Genomic DNA, 19940 nt, shown 5'->3' with positions numbered 1-19940 from the left:
GAGAGGGGTACTGGAACTTTGCTTTTAAAAAGGAAAAAAACAGCTGGACATGGTGGTGCACGCTTTTAATTCTAATCTACTCAGGAGGCAGAGATAGGCAGATCTTTATAAGTTTAGACCATCCAAGGCTATCTGACTGAACCTAATTTCAAAACACAACAAAAAGGTGGCAAAAAGGGCAAAGGCATTCCGGGTAGTAGGAACAGCAGATAAAATGTTAATTAAGAACAGGACCATATAATCTGCTCTTTAAACAATGAGCTCTCCCTCACAATAAATCACAGGGAGGCATAAAATCTGTGGAGGGATAGCAGGGAATAAGAGTTATTATTGTCTTAGTTGGGAGTTACTAAGGAGGAAAGGGTTTATTTGGCTTATACTTCTACAACATAGTCCATCATCAAGGAAGTCAGCACAGCAACTCAAACAAGGCAGGAACCTGGAGACAAGAGCTGATGCAGAGGCATGGAGGGTGCTACTGACTGGCTTGCTCAGCCTGCTTTTTTATGGAACCCAGGACCACTAGGCCAGGGATGGCTCCACCCACAGTGAGCTAGGCCCTCCCCCAGCAGTCACTAAGAAAATGCCCCACAACTGGATCTCATGGAGGCATTTTCTTAACTGAGTGTCCCTCCTCTCAGATGACTATTTTAGCTTATGTCAAGTTGACATAAAATTATCCGACATAGTACTCAACACACTTGCTTAGCTATTCAGGGTAGAATGATTAACTTTGTTTTAGAAAGCTAACTCTGACTTAAAATGAGGCTAAGAAATAAACGCAAAGAAATCAACTCACAGCAAAAGAATTAATAAAAGAAGCCAAAAAACGACTGACAACTTAGAGACTGAATGTGTTTGCATGTGTACATACATGTAAAGTAGAAAGAAGGGGATAGGTACAAATCACATAAATCCTTTATTACAAAGTCTGCTTCTTCTAAAGCCCCAGGTGGATGTGAACAATTTTCAATACTATCCATAACTAATTCATCACATATCGTTTTTAGTCTAACTATTCCTAGCAAATAATCCTAGTTCATAGGTAGTTTTATTTCATCCAACAAATATTTACTGAATACTTATGTGGCAGGTACAGTTCTAGAGTCAGGAATACAGCAGCAAATAGACTTTTGTCTTTCCAATCATCCACACTATTAACATTTCATACAAACTTCTAAAATTATGTACAAAAGCACTGAGCTTTAACCTACAGATACAAATGTTGGATAAGCCTGTAGTTCAACTTATAGAACTTATAGCAAAGTTTAAGATTACAGCATCAGGATAGAAAACTACAAACATACACAAACCAAAACACAAAATGTGGGGTGGTAGAAAAGGGTTAAGTTATGTGGAGCCAAATAAAGCGCAACAACAGATGAAATGAGAGTTAAGACACAAATCAGGTAAAGGCCCAAAAGCCAACAAGAAGAAGCAGAGACAGGAGTTCTTAGTAGAAGAGGCTTTGTCTACAAAAGGCATTGAAAATTGCAAGGAATGGTTTCATGTAAGCAATACAAAAACAAGTACTTTACTATTTATATTGCTAGTCAAAATAAAAAAATCCCTTTTTGGGCACCACTAAGTGACATATAAAACAGCAACCTCGTGCTGGTGTTCCAACACTTAAAATTTTCTTACTATGCCATCATTTTAAGAACAATTTATAAATGCATTAAAATGGTGAGAAAATATAATATTAAAATGACATATAGTTACAAGTTGCTATTATACACTAATTGCAAAAAGGTGAGAATGGCACAGAAGATCACTAAACTACACTACAGCAGCTTTAATGAATATTGATGAATTTTGTGGTAAGCTCAAGAAACACTAAGAAGTAAAAACTGTTAGTGTTAATCTCACTGAAGTTAAGGAAACATATTTTGGGCTGGGAAGTTGGCTCAGTCAGGAAGGTGCTCGCAGCACAAGGGTGAGGAAGTGTGTTCAGCTCCAAGTACCTAGTAAAGGCTGGCATGGCACCTGTAATCCCAGGGCTGGGAGACAGAAACGGCTGAGTCCCTGGAGCTGGCTGGCCAGCCCGTCTAGCTCAATCAGTGAGCTCCAGGTTTAACGAAAAGACTATCTCGCATAAATAAATTACACAAATGATGCCGGAGAGGTAGCTCAGTGGTTAAGAGCACAGGCTGCACTTCCAGAAGAACCACGCTCAGTTCCCCAGTCCCAAGAGACCTGTGCCCTCCTCTGGCCTCTGTAAGGGTCAGGCACACGTGACGTGCACAGACATACATGCAGGCAAAACATCCATACACAGAAAAATAAAAGTTAAAAGAATTTAAAATATTTTAAAAATGAATTATAAAATGATAGACAACTGAGGAAGAAGACACCTCAACATCGACCTCTGGGCTCTACAGATGTGTGCATACATACACAGAAAATGTGTAACACACACACACACACACACACAGAGAGAGAGAGAGAGAGAGAGAGAGAGAGAGAGAGAGAGAGAGAGAGAGAGAGAGAGAGAGAGGAGGAACCAGGTACAGGCTTTATGCCGCTGAACTGCATATGCTCAAGGAAGGAACTTACTTGTTTACATTATATAGAGCTTAAGTTTTTTCTTTAGTGCCATATTTCTATGATCTTAAAGGAATGGATTTTGTTATATAACCAGTTAATTGTTAAATTTCTAAAATATATTTTATATTTAAGATATAAAATATTAAAAGGAATGTTAAAGATGCATATGGGCGATGAAGAGCTAGCTTAGTTAGTAAACTGCCTCACAAGCATGAAGACCTGAGTGAGGATCCCAGAACTGTGTGACAAGCCACTAATCCCAGAGCTAGGGCAGTAGACATAACAAACCAAACCAAGGGAGACCTTGTGGCAAAAAGTACGGTGGAGAACAACTGTGGAACATACCTGATCATGACCCCTGTCCTCCATGCTCCAACATGCACACAAAGGACAAGTTCAAATGCCCTTAACTTCTGCTCTTAGTGCCATGGCCATTATATATCCCTTGAGCTCAGGCTTCCAAACTCCTATGGAAACTAGAAACCTCAGCTTCAAGAGCCCCATGGCCTCATCCATCTTTACCAAGCTAAGTTACTCAGTCTTAATAGCCTGTCTTAAATGACTGTTTTAAATTGTGGTTTTCTCTATGCTTCTGATAACACAAAATCAAATATTCTACTAAAACAGAATTTTAAATGGAAGCACTAGGCATTTCATAGGTACTTAAAATCTGTTAAAGTAGACAAATCTACAAAATAAACTAAGGGGGGGCTGGCACCTGTTGATCTTTAGAGATCCCAGGCAGGTTCCGTTATCAGCACCCACATGGTGGTTCACAGTGGTCTATAACTCCGTATCTGAGGGGCCCAATATCCTCTTTCTGACCTTCACAGGCACAAGAAACAAATATGGCACACATGTACACATGCAGACCACACATTCATACATATAAAACATGGATAGCTTAAAATTTTTAAAACAAAGCAAAAACCTGAGAAAACAATATAAAGGTGAGAAACAGGCTAGTTTAAAAATGCGTTACACCAGAAGCTCTACCTATAAATTTCAGAGAGATGGTACTTAAATTCGGACCACCTTCTCAATTCTGAGATGACTTCCTTAACTTAGCTGGGTAGTCACAATTTTGAGGGATGGTTTTCTGTAACTAACTTAGATTTCTAAAGTTTGAAAAACCTCATGAAGCAGCTTAATTTCTTCACTGGATGTGAAATTTCATCATTAGGGACATCATTTTTAGGTCATCTATGATAATGCCTTTAATCTGAGCCATTGATACTGGCAAAGCTTTGTTCTAAAGCCGAACATTTACACATTTAAATAACTTAGTTAAACATACCCCAGGTGTTCCTTTGCATTGCAAACAGCCATTTGCTAGGATTGCAAAATGTTGATGAAAATTTCTAGTTGCAAAGAAAACTGTGACACTAACGTTAGAAATATTTTTAAAATTATCCTTCCTGCAATCCTTTTACATATAAAACTTTAGATGACACTTGCTTTGTCTAAAGTTGAAGGATATATTGAATACTCCATTTATATGCAAACAACTTCAAGTGCGCCTTAAAAAACACAGGCAATTCTCAGCAAAGTGCTAATAAACAAGCATAGAGAAATAATATCAAACTGCTGCTTTCCTTCAGTAAAATAAGAGACACCATGTATTCTCTAACTTGGAAAAAAAGAACAATAGTATGCAGAACACAGAAGAAAAGGGTCAACACACAGGTGAGCCAGGGAACTAGGGTGGAGCAAACCGGGATACTCCCCAGCCGGAGTTAAAAGCCACCACCAAAGCCTAGCATACCCAATGTGCTATTGATGCATTTAAAGTTCCAGTTATTGCAGGAACCCAGTCAGGATACTTGGATCTAAAATAATGAACTCTAAATACTGGATACTTAAATATTAATTAGCAAAACTGGAAACCCTGTATATAGGACTTGAAGAAAAACTTGAGAATTCCCTATATCCTGAGTTTACTATTTTGAGTTTTATATCTGTTCTTATTTTGGGGGGATTGAGATTTTGCTATACTCTGATCACTGTAGGCATTTAATCTATAACTGCTGTCCTAAGTCAAGAAGAAGCCACATCATTAATTCAATTCTAGTGGGGTTTATTATACTAGAAAAAGTTGGAAGAACTCTTAATGATCAAGAGAAAGAGGCCTTATTTGCACATAGGAAATTGGACCTCAATGAAATCAACAGGATATTATAGATACTAAATAGCTTACTAAATAGGTTACATAGTTACTGACCAGACAGTCTCTGGGGGAAAAAAACAAAATCTATATTCTTCATTTTCATATTCAAGGGCACACAAGAAATAAAAAATACAGTGAGTGAGGATTCAAAATATGTTCATCTCATTCAAAGCTCATGGACTTCCCATTGTATTTCATTACCTAGTCCAAAATGGCCTAATTTCTAAACATAACCTAAGTTTAAACCTAGAGCAGGCTAGGAATGCAGAGAACAAGGCAGAAGATGAAAAATACTAGTTGAGTACTTTTAAGACAAGGAAGGTAGGCCTCTTCTATTAGGTTACAACTAAAGAAAGGAAAGTTCACGACAAGCACACGTGCACAAAGTCAGTGAGGGAATGCAGCGACTAGGAAGGAAAAAGGATGCAGATGGCTGGGGAATAGAGTCAGGTCATACAGAGCTCTGCATGGGCAGAGAATACAAAAACCAGTCAGAAATCTATCACATTTCAAAGACAGGATGACAGGGCAAAACAAGATTTCACTATAGGGAATTCAAACACCAATTTCTACTCATTGTGTAATCTCAGGAGCTCTAGGAGAAGTATGGTAACTCACTTCACTGGTCAGCGTACTGATGTCTCGGTCAGCTTTATGCAATTTGCTGATTAAACAAGTGTTTTGTTCACTGCTTGATTGTAGCTCTTTTTCTAAGCGTTCAGCCTGCAGTTTAGCTGACTGCTTTTCAGCCTTCAAGACAAGATTTTAAAACGTACATGTAATCATTCACAATATATTACAATAAAGTAAGCACTATATACAATGCATATGTAATCAGACGCAAAATAATTAATTCAAAATTTAAGCAACAACTAACATGTCCCAAAGTAACAGTTTTCTCAAACCAACCTGTAGAATTCAAATCTTTTTCTTTCAGTAGAGACAGTACCTTTTTTCTCTGTAGCTTTGGAGGCTGTCCTGGAACTCGCTCTGTAGACCAGGCTGGCCTCGAACTCAGAGATCCGCCTGCCTCCACCTCCCGAGTGCTGGGATTAAAGGCATGCACCACCAACGTCCAGCAGAGAGAAAGTACTTACTTACAGTACTCATTTAACACCTCAGTAAGGGAATGCTGACATAATTGTAACGTGTTTCAGACTTTCTAGCCACACGTTATGGAAAGGCATTTTAGACGACAGAGAGGGAGGCTGACAAGTCCCAGACACGTGGGGAAACGGTGCTTGCTGTCCAGCCTGATTGCCTAAATGGTGAGAACCAAGTACCAACTGCTACCAGCCATCCTCTGACTGCCACACACGTGCACAGGCACTCACATACATGTCGGTGCACACTAAACAAAACAATATAAACAGCTAAAAATCCACAATCAGTGAAGAATTCAAAATTCTCAACAGTCCTGGAGCCTCCTGAAATATGAGCAAAAAAGCTGTTGACCTTAGCACACAATTAAGATTCTTATTGAAGTCCCTAAATTGACAGAAATTTCTTCAAAGTGATACTCAAAGTAGTCTTTGACCAGAGAGGGAAAACTAAAAGCTTTTCAACATTTCTACTCAAGACAAATGAGTGTTTTTGCACTTACAAGATAAACCTCAGTTTTCTATTTTCTATGCATGTGTACTATGTTAAATAAGGACTCTTCAGCAAGTAACTCAGGGAACACAATTGTTTTCTTCAAATATAAAACAATATTTGTGTACAACAGTAGCCAAGAAATGCTAGCGAAAGCAAATATCTGTTGTCATGTATTTATTTTTCATTTTATCTGACAAATGAGAAAAACCAAATAAAACTCTTTTGAAGAATGTCACACATGAGCCATCTATCTTTGTCATCATTCAACTTATCCTGAAAAGAACCACTCTAGATACACTGGAACTATCCACGTGTATTCAACAGCAAATACCCCTTTCAGGCTGTCCCTGCGCAAATATATTAAGGACCATGAAGTGGCAACTAAACAATCTAACTGTTAACTATCTATGTCTAAGGTCTAGAGACACTGACAAGTTTAATCCTGACAAGTACTAACAAAGGCTTCACCCTCCCCTCTAAAAAAACTTCTACTCTTCACAGTGTACCAAAGCACTCCATGTACCAACTGGTTGCCAGCCATCATTTTGTATTTTGAAAATGGATACACTACAAACCATGTGCCTATAATCTCCTTCCAGCTCAATCATTGCATAACTATCCAAAAGGAAGAAAAACCAACTCTGACCAAAATAAATGGAAATGTGAAGTTTTTCCTCCATCTTAGGCCCAGGCACTAAGAGACATAAGCACATCTGAGTAAGACAGAAGCCAAGAGTTTCGCAAGTGATACCTCCCAGAGGTCCTGGTGTGGCTCTGCCAAGATTTTTCGTTCTCTAATGAACTCCAGGAAATAACTCAGAAAAGATTTGTATGCATTAGTAGCCAGCTAACTTTTATAACTTTGGCTAGAAGCTGTTGTAAATTATTAGTATATATGTCTGCTCAAGTAGGATATTTGATTTTAAAACTTTTAATTATAGTGTAAGAAACTTATGATTATTCTGTTTTCAGATGATTTGGAGTGTATGTTGCATACCCTATTCTGTGACATTTTAAGAGCTAAGTCATTTCACTTAAATGATGATTCCCAAAGAAGGAATATCCCCTCCTAAATGTAGAAGCATAGCTACTGCTGATTAATCAAAACCTTTCTTCTTTAGATGTACACTTGGGATTACACAAATGCGTCAGCCTTACATTGGTGAGCATGTGTTTATACCTCTAAAAACCAAAGGCTTGTCAAGTGCACTTTTAAAACTTATGCTATACTCTACTGGGAAGCAATTAAAACCTTACCTCCAAGGACCTGAGTGCAGCCTGCATCTCTGCCAGCTGCCTCACCTGTATTCTTTGGACATTTTCTACATGAGCACCAGAGTTCTCTTTCTCAGCCCTTAATTCTGCTACTTCAGCCTCTAAACCTTTCAATTTCTGAAGCAAATGGTTTTTTTCTCGAACAAGTTGCTCCACTCGTTTGCTGTCTCTTGTGGGATCAACACTAAGCAGCTGGTTATGTAGTTCCTCTTTATCCTTCTCCAGCCGTGCAACCTAATCATTTGAAAGAAAGCACACAAGCTCTAAATTATTGAATTTTCAGTCATGAACATGCTTTACAAGTCAGTAAATTAAAATTAAAAATTGCACAACATGAAAGCTCAGGTTCAGAAATGAAGGAAAAAGAAAAAAACTCTCAAATGTCACGTTCTTCACTTTGTAGTCAGCATGACTCAATTTTAAGGGCAAGAGCTTCCTCCGTTTTCCCTCTCCCCCCACAGTGACTGGCACTGGGCTTAATCAGTTGCTGACTAAAATTCAAAATTGTAAATACTACCATAAAATAATTATTTAAAACGGGAGCCCACGCCAGGAATTCATGCAAGGCCAATTCAATGATCATTCCCAAATTTCTCCTTACGTGACTGTTAATTCTTTGACTACATCTAGGCTAATATATATCATCTGTTTGAGGGCAATTAATTCATACAAAATCTGTGTAAATAAATACAAATACAATGGATGAACTTTGAAAGTGGCAGCCAAGCCTATTAAAGGCCTAACTAATGATAACTTAAGGATGTACACTATTCCAGGGTACATCACAGTCTCCTTCGTAACAGCTCCCATTGCCAGATGCCACACCCTCCTAATGAGTGGGCTCCAATCAGTTTCCTAACACCCAGGGCATTTCAGAGGCCCCTTGCGGATCAGAATTAAGGGACAAGGCACTCAGAACAGACCTCTTCCTCCATTAGTGATCTTCCTAATTTTCTATAACTCATCACTACACCTACTTTTAGCTCTTAATTCCTTTTTTATTTTAATTTCCCTCTTCTTCTGTGTGGTGCCAGGGATTGATCCAAGGGCCTTGAACATGACACATTGAGTGCCTACACTGAGGTACAAACCCAGCCTCGTCAGCAGTTTTTTTATTCTTTCTCTATATTGGTGTTTACCCCTCATTATTCCACTGGGCCACTGCAAAATGAACACTCAAGGCTCAATCTAAGTCAAGGGGACATGAAAGAACTGCTCTGGGACACAGACAAAGTTGGCAGAGCTCCCAATAAAGTAAACAAGTGTGAGGCTTCTACAAGCTGTTTCCTCATCTTCGGAATGGCAGGTGAGGCTCTCTCTGGTCTTTTTCAGCCCTACAATGTAAGGGTTCCAAGTCTGATTTTGTACTTGTCAGATTAAAGATATTAACAGGGCATAAAGGTGGAAATACATACCCAGTATGTAAGCATTCCCCCCAACACAAAACTCATGCATGAAGGTAAACATCAAATGCCCAACTAAGGGCTCAGTTATATACTCACGCAGTATGCATAAGACTCCAGGGTCTAATTCCCAGCACCATGCACCCCTCAAAAACCCACCAAACAAACAGAAAATGACATAACTAATTAGCATCTCAGTTCTATTCCCCACCCCATATTTTATATAGAACAATTCTCCCTCAGGTTTGTTCTTGAGCTAAATTTAATCTTCATGTTTTTCCTCCAACTAACTATCTGATTTTGTATTAAGTCACGTTATTTCAAAATTTTAACTTTAAGAATTTTATACATAAACACTGTATTTATATCATTTTCACCCTAGCTCCTATGTTCCCCACCCTCTCCCAAATTCATGACCTTTTCTCATTATTGTTCTACAAATACTGTAGGTGTATGTACACCCATACACACAACCTCCTGAGTCCAGTTACTGTCACCCATATGTACATCCATTTAGGGCTGACTACTTAGAATAAGGAACTTATCAGGGTCGCTATCTCTAGAAAAACCAGATTCTCCCTCCCTCAGCAGCTACTGACTGCCAGCTCTCCATTTAGGGTGGGGCAGGGAGCTTGTGGAAATTTCCCCCATCTTCTGGCATGTTGAGTGGTACAGTCTTCTGCAGGCAACCACACTGTTTAGAGTTCACGGGTGCAGTACCTCTGGCATGACTAGAAGACACTACCTCATAGCATCGTCCTGGTCCTCCGTCTCTGACAACCTCCCCCACCCCCTTTTCCATGATGTTCTGTGGCCCTTAGGCACAGAGGTTGTACTGTAAATGTCCCCAAGACAGCTGTGCACCACAGTCACATGCTCTTTACATTCTGACCAGCTGCAGGTCACACAGCATCCTCCACTTGCTACAAAAGAAGGGTTTCTTCTAGTTGTTGTTGCTTTTGTTTTGTTTTTTTGTTTTTTAAGAATGAGAGATGTACTTCTCTATAGGGCTAAAGGTATTTAAAACCACTGAAAGTTACATTAATTTAGAAAAATGTATCAGTAGGTTGCCCTCTAGAGTCCATGATCGTTCCATGGGTTCTTGGCTGGGTTTACAATAGCAGGCATGAGTTCCCTCCTACTGAATTAAACAGCTGTTGGTCCCCCCCCCCCCATAGAAATGCCGCTACCCCCTGTTGTAGTGTGCTTCCCGGCCGGTGATTATTGCGGTTCACGGGCTTTATGGCTGGGTGGGACTGTTGGTAACTTTGCTTCCTTGGTAGCTTGCATGGCACCTTCCAGTACTGTGGGAGTTAGACGTCAGGGAAGAGCCTTCCAGGTCAGCACCAGCTTGATTCCTCGAGTCCCGTGAAAAAAATATGTGGCGTCTTTGGCAACAGAGCCTTACCTTCAAGTTGTGGAAGGCAATGGAGGGCAATGGTGCTAGCCTGTATTATTTTAGGGATTCTTGGACAGTCCTGGAAAGTCACTGCTTAGGCTGGCTGATTTTTAAGGTACTGTTTAGCATCTGCATCAAGTAACTCAAACAATGTTTTGTTTTGGGCAGTGATGGGGACTGAAGGCAGGGCCGTGCACACCGTAAAGGCGCACTTTACCACTGAGCTACATTCTCAGCTGCAGTGTTAATACGCTGTTTATTGTTAGCAGTAGGATGCTTCATCTAGGTGAGGGGTCAAAGTATAACACAGGTATAGAAAATGGTGCCCTCAAGTAAGATAGAGTGAGTAGTAACATTATTCTCTCACAGTGCCATTTTACATAGAAGACCCTACGGCTAATACCTGAGAGGCATCTGTATGATAACTACAGATAGTTTCAGGCAATGACAACTACCACATGGCACCAAGATTAAGTTCTATAGTTATAATTCTTCAACCAGAGTTCACTATCAGATCCTTCCTACCCACACTGGTGACCACTGCTTTCCAGTTACTAAATTCATTTATCCATTTGCACAATAAATACTAAGTACTTTGTACCCAGCACTATGTTAGGTAGTAAAGATATGTACAGCTCAGCAGAAACCCTCGGCAGGTGAGGAGCCTATTATATTCAATCACTGCCATAACAACACCCCTGGCTCATTCATCAGGGCACGGACTTTGGACACATCCTCAGCTCTTTCGTTTTCTTCCATTTTTAATCAGATTCACATGTCTTTTTCCTTGATGGCCTTCATTTGTTTTGATCTCAATTCTTCCTTTCAATTTCCAAAGGTCTTTCTCTAATTTCTCTTCTTTGACATCTATCCCAATCTGCCTGTACTGCAGTTACATTCACATTTACTTTCTTCTCTTCCAGAATAAAAACTTGCTTGACAGGTAAGACAACGCTTGGTATTAACCAATTTTACTTTTCTAAAAGTTTAAGTAGAAGAAATGGAGAGAAACAGATCAGGGGCTCCCTTTACAAAGGAAAACAGTATCAATTCAATTCCCTGAGGTACACAGGAACAGGGAGCGCACCTAAGTGCTCTACCCATTTTCGTTTCTACTGCCTTTGTGGTGTAGCACACACAAATAGTTACGCGAACAGCCTCTAGAGACAATGTATTTTATGTATTAGCAATAACATTTCTTTTCATCAAAAATAAAAAATACAGCCAATAAAATCAAGAGCCTGAAGAATACATACAATCACCACCAAGTAAACACATCAGCTGATTTGAAAAGCGAAGTCTAAACTACAGCACCACTATAAAGAACCCTAGCAGTTTCTCTCAACATACTGACTCTTCATTTTACACTGGAAGCTGGAAATCCTTATCATCTCTATTTCCCATGACAGAATGTTCACAGGTCATGAAATCTGTCACACTTACAGATCTGAAGGAAGCCTTTTACCATCACAAATAGTATCAATCAGCTGAACTCCTAACAAAGCTGAAGCTCTTTGACAGTGTGGTCCTTTGAGTGATCCTGGCCCCCACAGCCTCATAGGGAGGGGCACTGTTAGGAGGTGTGGCTTTGTTAAAGTGGGTGTGGCCTTGTTGGAGAAGTGTGTCACTATGGGGACAGGCTTTCAGGCTTCCTATGCCCAGGATACCACTCAGCATCACAGTCCACTTCCTGTTGCCTGAAAGATTTGGGTGCTCAGCTCCTTGTCCAGCGCCACATCTGCCTGCACGCCGCCACCATGCTCCCTGTCATGGTGATAACGGGCTGAGCCTCTGAAACTGTAAGCCCCCACCCCAATTAAATGTTTCCTTTATAAAAGCTGTCGTCATGGTCATGGTGCCTCTTCACAGGAATCAAACCCTAAGAGAGGTGGCCACTAATCATAGTGATGACCTCAAATAATGATCACTTCAAACTTAAAACTCTAACATACGAGATGAGGTGTGAAAGTTAGGATATCTACTAATGTGAAATTTCTTACTATTTCTTATTTTGTGCCTCAGTTTCCCAATTTCAAATGAGTTAAGTCATCTTACTATTAAATGAAAATGAAATTATACCTAAATAAAGCATTGGAACTGTGAGAAGAGACATTTAAGTACAAAAACTCCTTTTAAGTATCCATAATGTTCAAGGACTATTATGCTAAGAGTTTAAATGATAAAGAACTTAGATAGTTTCTTATTTATGGAACAATCAAGAAACCACCCACTAATAAGAATAAATCAGTCTAAGGCAAATATTGTGGCCTTAGCTTTTTAGAAGCCTAAATCACTAGATAATTTGGTAACTGGTAAAGGGAGGTAAGAATACTTTCATTCCAAATAAACACAATAATATAAATAACACTTAGTTGTATTTTTACACAGTATATAGTACACTGCTACAAATATCAGCCTAGTTTTATAAACATTAGAACAGAATTGCTACTTGTTTCTTCTATAGTAGAAAATCATTAAGAGTAAGAGAGAATTAAAGGGGAAAAACGGTTTTAGCAAAAATAGAAGACAAACTGCAAAATGAGTAAAACGGACGCCTAAAGCAATGGAGATGAAATAAGGGAACTCGCTGTAGGGAGTGTTGCAGTTGTGGGCGTCAAAACAAAGAAAATTTGAGGGTGATGGTTATAGTAACATCAACAACGTACAAAGGCTACCTAGAACGAACGGGTTTGATCCTAAATAGAGAGCAGTACTAAGTAAAGGATCACATAACTAATATTTAGAGAGAAAATTCTCTCTCCTTGACAATAGGCAAGACGAGACTGTGTGATGAATCTGTCTCCACTGGCTATGGCAAAATGAAATAAAACAGCCAAAGGAAAACACGAGAAATTGCTGACAAAGGAAACAGATACTTCACTAATTAGTAAAACATAATCACACAATCAACTCTTGGGACTCATAAAAATATATAATCATAAAAGTGTATCTACTACAACAATCTCTGATAAACCAGTACAACTAGTTACTTACCTCTGATTCATGTTTCATTTTTTCTTCTTCTGAAATACGAGTAAACTCTTCTTTCTGGTGCTCGAATTCTGACTTGAGAAATGTATGCTCATAGCGGAGCTTATTATATTCAGCTCTATACCTTTCCACTTCCTAAATTACAAAGAGATTGCAATGCGCGACAAATTTAGAAGTAAAAATATTTGTTCCCTCTCCAAAAATCACTGTAACTATAAGTTTTGGTTATATTAACAGCCATCCTGACAGAAACGTAAATGAGAGCAAAGGAGTTGGCTCAGCCGTTGCAATGCTTCTGGTTCAAGAGCTCTGATGCCCAGAACCAAGGTAAATGCTTGGTGGTCCTGATGGGCTGCTAGTAACTGGGGCACAGCAGCTAGGCTAGCCGTATCAGTGAAGTCTGAGTTCAAATAAGAGAACCTGCCTCGTGAATAAGGTAAAGAGTAGTACTCAAAGGTTCCTGCCGTCAACTTTGGTCTCCACGCATGTACTTCACCATGTATCCACACACCCACATGCAAGGGCACACATACACCATGCATGCCACACACAAACACTTTCCCATGGGAAAAGAATGAAACAGAATAGTATCCCCCTTGAGATGTACCAACAAAATGAATTACCACTCAAGTAATGCTGTCTTCACGGATTCTCGCTATGCTAACAGATGTATAACATCACAAAAAATCACCACCTCTGGACTTACATCTTAGTTAAGAATGTGAAATGTCTTTGAAAATGTAGCAAGATTTTAAGTATAACAAAGTAAGGAGATATCACTCTCTAAAAGTCAGATTCGGTAACCTCAAAGTAGAAAAGAGGTTATCCGAATACTTAGTATACTAAAGAGTTTGACCAAATATTCCAACAGTTCAATTCAAATATACTAGCCCAGAGAACTTTCCATCTCTCCTGATTGCCAGAAACATATCAAGTGCTCTGAATACTCAACAAGAAACTTGGGCAACAGAGCAGACAGCTATGGAAGTTTCCTGCACAACAGCAGTATTTTAGACTGTTCCATTCTGAAAGGGTTCCATTCTGAAAGGAACAGTAATCATTTAGAGGGGTAAGACCTAATATACTTGTTCCAAAGTTAGGACATAAAGTGTCTAGGCCAGTACCTAATTCACTTTTCTGCCATCCTTTCCTGTCCTCTTTATCAAACATTTAGTAACGTAAGAAATCTGATCTCAACCCCAAAGTAAGAATAATGAGTAGTTTTCTTCTTCGGGTTGTGTGATGGTAACACTGACTGTCCTTGGCAGCATGTAGGGCCATCTAGGAGCAAAGCCTCCAAGCACACCTCTGAAGGGCCATCTAGATCAGGTCAGTCCCATCAACACCTGTGAGGGGTTAGCCAGTGCAGGTAAACTGAGGCAGGAAGACCCTCTGTGAGGGCGTCACCACTCAATATACTGAGGTCCTCAACTGAATACAGAGGAGAAAGGAGCTAAACACAAACATTCATCAACCTCTGCTTCCCTGGCTGAGGATTCAGTACGGCCAGCTGCCTCACGATCCTATCATGCCTTCCCCGCCCGCGATGGACTGTACCTTCAAACTGTGAGCCCAAATAAAGTGGCTCCTTCCCAAAGCAGCCCTAGTCAGGGTATTATAGCAACAGGGAGAGTAACAAACTCAGTTTATATGAAATCCATCCTTCCTTTCAGTCAGCAAGTATCATTTCACCTACTGTATATTAGGAAACAGTCTTAGGAACTTGCGAACAAAAACAAGTTCTTCCTTTCATGCAAAGGGAAGGAACCGCCAACACTTTCTATTGTGTTTTCCATTCTAGGGGCATTAAAACAAAAGCCACAATAATGAAGAAAATTAGCATATTAGAAGGTAACAGGTTCTGCAGAAAAATTAAAACAGAGAGGGAAGTAAACTCCGAAAGTACTAAGCAGGGAACCGAGATAAGAGGCAGTCAAAGTTACTTAGTGAAGAAGTAAAATGTTGGGCAGATTTGCAAGAGATTAAGGAAGTCAGCCCAAGAGATCTAAAACATATTCAAGGCAGATATAGCACTAATGAAAAGGCTCTTGAATCATGCCATTTCTCAAATGCAAAACAAGTATCAGGAGAGCAACATGGAGGAGGAAAAGAGAACAGAGAGATAATGCAGTCGGACGCTATCAGGACTCAGAGACCACTGTAGGGGCTGCCATGCACAGGGATGTGCAAATGAAGGAGACTTTTCACAAAGGCGTGAAGATGAGCAGTTATTCTACTTGATCACTTACTTCATCAAGAGTCCGGAAACGCTCTCGCATTGGAGCTTCTAATTCTTGCTGTATTTGGGCTTTTACCAATTCCAATTTTTGTGGTGTTAATACCTAGTACATAAAGCAATACGAACATGTATAAATACAAAAATGAAGAAGCCCCTCTTTTTCAGTCTCTTCTATGACAAGTACTAATTATAGACATTTTTACACTATGGTTAATTTGTAAAATCATTAAATATAACTTATTTAATGCAGCCCTGCTGCAGCCATGGCCTGTGTTAAGTCCTAGGCCCTGTTGCTGTCAAAGTCTAAAAACCTGGGCTGCACACAGTTGGCCTGCCCCTCACTGGCTGTGGCACGTGGGAGTCCTGTACCTTACCTGGGCAGCACAATGGGGCTGACCTGTTGGGGGGGGGGTGCAGGGGAGCCAGCCCTGAAGGCATGAGGATGGTGGGCAAACATGAGAGATCTCGACCCATCGCTCCTCAGCATATGGTGGGGACAACTTCTCTCCTCCCCGACCCCTTGTGGCCTATGGCAGGTGGGAGGGCTGGCCCCGCCCTCACCCAGGCAGCATCAGAGCTGACCCTCTTGGCAGCAGAGCAGGTAAACTGGGCCCTGGAAGAACAGGAGAGTGGACCCTGACCCCACCCCCATCTGCCCTGTGGCAGCATGGGTGAAGAAAAGATGCCCTCCCCTCTCGCCCCATCCTCCTGTGGCAGGCAGGAGAGCTGGCCCTGCACCTTGCCGGGGCGGCGGCACAGGAGAGCTGGCCCTGCTAGTGTGAGTGTGGGTGAGCCAGTCTGACAGTGAGGGAGCAGCAGGGAAATCTGGCAGGTTGACCAACCCAGCCCCCACCCAGGCCCTGAACCTCATCTATGAACTGCTGGAGCATGAGAAGGGGCCAAGCCTGCAGATCCAAAGCTGCGGGATCTCCACCACACAAGGAGTCGCAGTGAGGGCCCAGTATCAACAGTGTAGCAGAAGCCTGGACCAATGACTCACTGCCCCGACACCTACAGTACAGCTTCCATGCTTTTTTTTGCCGTTGTTCTTGAGGGAGGTTGCAAGGGCAGAGAATGGAAGCAAGGGGACAGGGAGATGAGTGGGATTGGGATGCATAATGTGAAATCCAAAGAATCAATAAAAAAGGGCTTTAAAAATTTAAGAACGACTAATTATTATTCTGACCAGCGAAACTAATTTTGGTTCTATTCTAGCATACTCTTCGAGCACTCCCTTCAGTGAGTAATTAATATTTATGTAAGTAACATATGGGCAGACTCCTTGTCGATAACAATCGTCATTATTCTTCCGACACCTTCCATCACTGCCTACCACAGAGAAACTACAGAACTCCTGTCTCATGAATCAATAAAAGAACAAATGAACAATGCTGGCTGGGAAATAATATCATCCATATTTGTATGAAATTTCTCTGAAAACATGAATAACACACAGTTTCATTCTTTTATTCAATATTTCACAGTTGCTTGAAATACTACACATTCTACTGAATGGAAGTCTTCTAAATATAAAACATTATGTAATATATGGTAATTTGCATACCATTTTCTTTGGAGTACCTTACATGCAGTAATTTAGCTGATCCCACAAACCCCCAAAAGCAGCTACAATGAAACATACAAAGAACCTAAATAACTTGTCTAAAATGAATGTCATGGGGATTCTCTGAAACAAAACACAGAACAAAAAACAAAACAAAACAAAACAAAACAAAACAAAACAAAAACATTAAGTTAACAATCTCAGTAAGCTAGGAGAGAATTTTAAATGACTAGCATCAAAGGATAACTTAGATCTTCAAGAGGTAAAAGAGGGAAAAAAATTAAATATTAACACCCCAAATTTTATTTGATGAAAAACTGAAAGACAAGTAAAAGCTCAAGGCTTATGAAGCTCTATAAATTCCAAGCAACAGAAACTGCCAACTTAGAATTCAACATTCAGTGAAAATATTTTTATAAAACAAACTTTTTCAGACACATAAAGGCTGGAAAAGAAATTTCAACAACAGACCCACACTACAATAAACGGTCTTTTAAAGTCCCTGGGAAACAGGGGGAAAAAAGCATGTATTAGAGAGAAGTATGGATTGGGAAAGGAAAAGCGAATAGTTTAGCAGTTACACACAAACAAAAGTCACTGGCCCCTAACAGTTCTGAAATCCAGTAGTCAAGCACTAGTCATCCACTGCTTTGGTTTCAAGGCCCCTGTGGCCCATGGCTCAGCTTTCTATGCTCTTCTTTACAGTTTGTTTTGGTTTGCTTTGGTTTTTCTCTGCGTTAACAGCCTGGCACTGGCACTATAGACCAGGGCTGGCCTAGAACTCATAGAGACCTGCCTGCCTCTGCCTCCAGAGTGTGGGGATTAAAGGTGGTTTTTGTCTGAGGCTGTCCTTTCCTTTGCATGAAAGGGAGCAAAGGTCTACAACCCATTAGGGTTAACGGCCTTCTTTACTTTATGCCAGCAGACACTTTATGGATCCAAAAGTCTTTATACTTTGTACTTCTTAAGTCCTAAGCCAGCAGAGCTTCTCCAAGTAAATATCCCCAAATCTTTGTGAGTCTTGTGGGAATTTCTGAGGATGTCACCCCAATAAACAAAGCCCACTGTGCAAAACTTTTTATATAACCCTACTTTTATGCTTTGACCAAGATGGCTGAGACAATTACTTCAAACTTCTTAGAGGCCCTCTGATCTGAGTTTAAAAAAAAAAAAAGAAGAAGAAGAAATCTATACTCTCTTGACAAGTTTCTTGATATTAATTTGTTCTTTTGCTCAACCTGAGATCTAAATGGTGTGGCTATAACTGGTCTTTTCACAACAGTTTCAGTATGTATGTATGTATGTATGTATGTATGTATGTATGTATGTATATTTCTGCTGTTTAGCATTCTTATTATCTGGAATGGCAGAGACTTTTTGGAAAAGTACCCAGTCTGTTTTCTTTTTGTTCAAGAGTTCTCCCTTCAGTTAACTACGTTTCACATTCTACCTCAGGCAACACAAGGTAAGGGGCACAATCTGGGTTTTACTTTTAAATATTTATATATTTGCAGGGTATGTACATTGTTGTATGTATATGCACATATGTGTGCAACTGCACATGTATGCCCATGTGGTCATAGGTCATGTGTCTTCCTTAATATCTTGTTTTTTTTTTTTTTTTTTTTTTTTTTAAAGGCAGGGTTTCTCACAGAACCTTTACCTGGGGAGCTTCAAGGCTCTGCCTGTCTCTGTCTCCCACATGATAACTCCCACCATCACCTAGCATTACAGATGAAGGCCACCATGCCCAGCAGCTTTTTAAAAAAGGTTTATTTATTTATGATGCATAGTGTGTTCTGCCTGCATGTACGTCTGAAGGCCAGAAGGCGGCATCAGATCTCATTACAGATTGTTGTCAGCCATCATGTGATTGCTGGGAATTGAACTCAGGACCTCTGAAAAAGCAGGCAATGCTCTTAACCACTGAGCCATCTCTCCAGCCCCTCCCAGCAGCATTTTATGAAGGTGCTAGGGATCAGAACCTAGGACCTCATATTTGTATAGCAGAAACTGTACTGACTGAGGCGTCTCTTCAGTCCCTTACTTCTTAGTTTAACACAACTATTCAATATGTCGTTTTTATTAGTGTTATTATTTACCTCACTAGTAGTTCTTTCAATTTCCTCTAATTTTTTAAATATTATACAAGGATGGGCTTCACTGTAGCATTTTCAAACATAAATTGTTATATTAGGACTTGCAAATCTTCTTAGCCATACATCCAGAATTGTTAGTTAACAAATTTTGACTTCTACACAATTACAGGACTTCATGCACTACACAGCATGTATAACAAGTAGTTTCTTTTCCTTTAGTCTCACAGATTTCTGAGCCTTAGAGTCCAGATTATGACAATCCAATGGAGATCACTTAGGCCTTCCTAGACTGCCCTAACCCATATGATGCTCCTCATACTTATCTTTACTAACTTTCCAGTTCTAAAACTACTCCAGGGTTTGAGGCATCTGTTACACTTGCAGCCAGTTTTTAAGTACCAACGTTATTAAAAAATTTAAATAGCACACCTGTATTATCATATAATATTCAAGGGTTAGGGCAGTAGTTCTCAACCCTCCTAAGCTGCAACCCTGTAATACAGTTCCTCATGTGGTGCTGACCCCCAACCATACAATTATTTTCATTGCTACTTCATAAGTAATTTTGCTACTGTTATGAGTTATAATGTAAACACTTGTGTTTTCCAATGGTCTTAGATGACCCCTGTGAAAGGGTCATTCGACACCCCCACACCAAAG

At 40.1% G+C, this 19940-nt stretch overlaps 1 protein-coding gene across 1 annotated transcript in view; it reads right to left on the bottom strand.

The window, feature by feature from the left end:
• Cep83 (centrosomal protein 83) overlaps nucleotides 1–19940 on the bottom strand; it is a 90848-nt gene that overhangs the window by 33879 nt on the left and 37029 nt on the right. The window contains exons 4-7 of the mRNA XM_051206286.1: nucleotides 15628–15720; nucleotides 13382–13513; nucleotides 7568–7819; nucleotides 5333–5464 (exon numbers count right to left, since the gene is read on the bottom strand). Coding sequence (XP_051062243.1) covers nucleotides 5333–5464; nucleotides 7568–7819; nucleotides 13382–13513; nucleotides 15628–15720 — 609 coding nt within the window. The remainder of the gene's footprint in view (nucleotides 1–5332; nucleotides 5465–7567; nucleotides 7820–13381; nucleotides 13514–15627; nucleotides 15721–19940) is intronic.

This window comes from Phodopus roborovskii, unplaced genomic scaffold (genome assembly GCF_943737965.1).
Source record: "Phodopus roborovskii unplaced genomic scaffold, PHOROB, whole genome shotgun sequence".
Lineage (NCBI taxonomy): Eukaryota > Metazoa > Chordata > Mammalia > Rodentia > Cricetidae > Phodopus > Phodopus roborovskii.
Note: the sequence above shows the minus strand (reverse complement) of the source record. Positions and strands in the feature narration are given on the sequence as shown.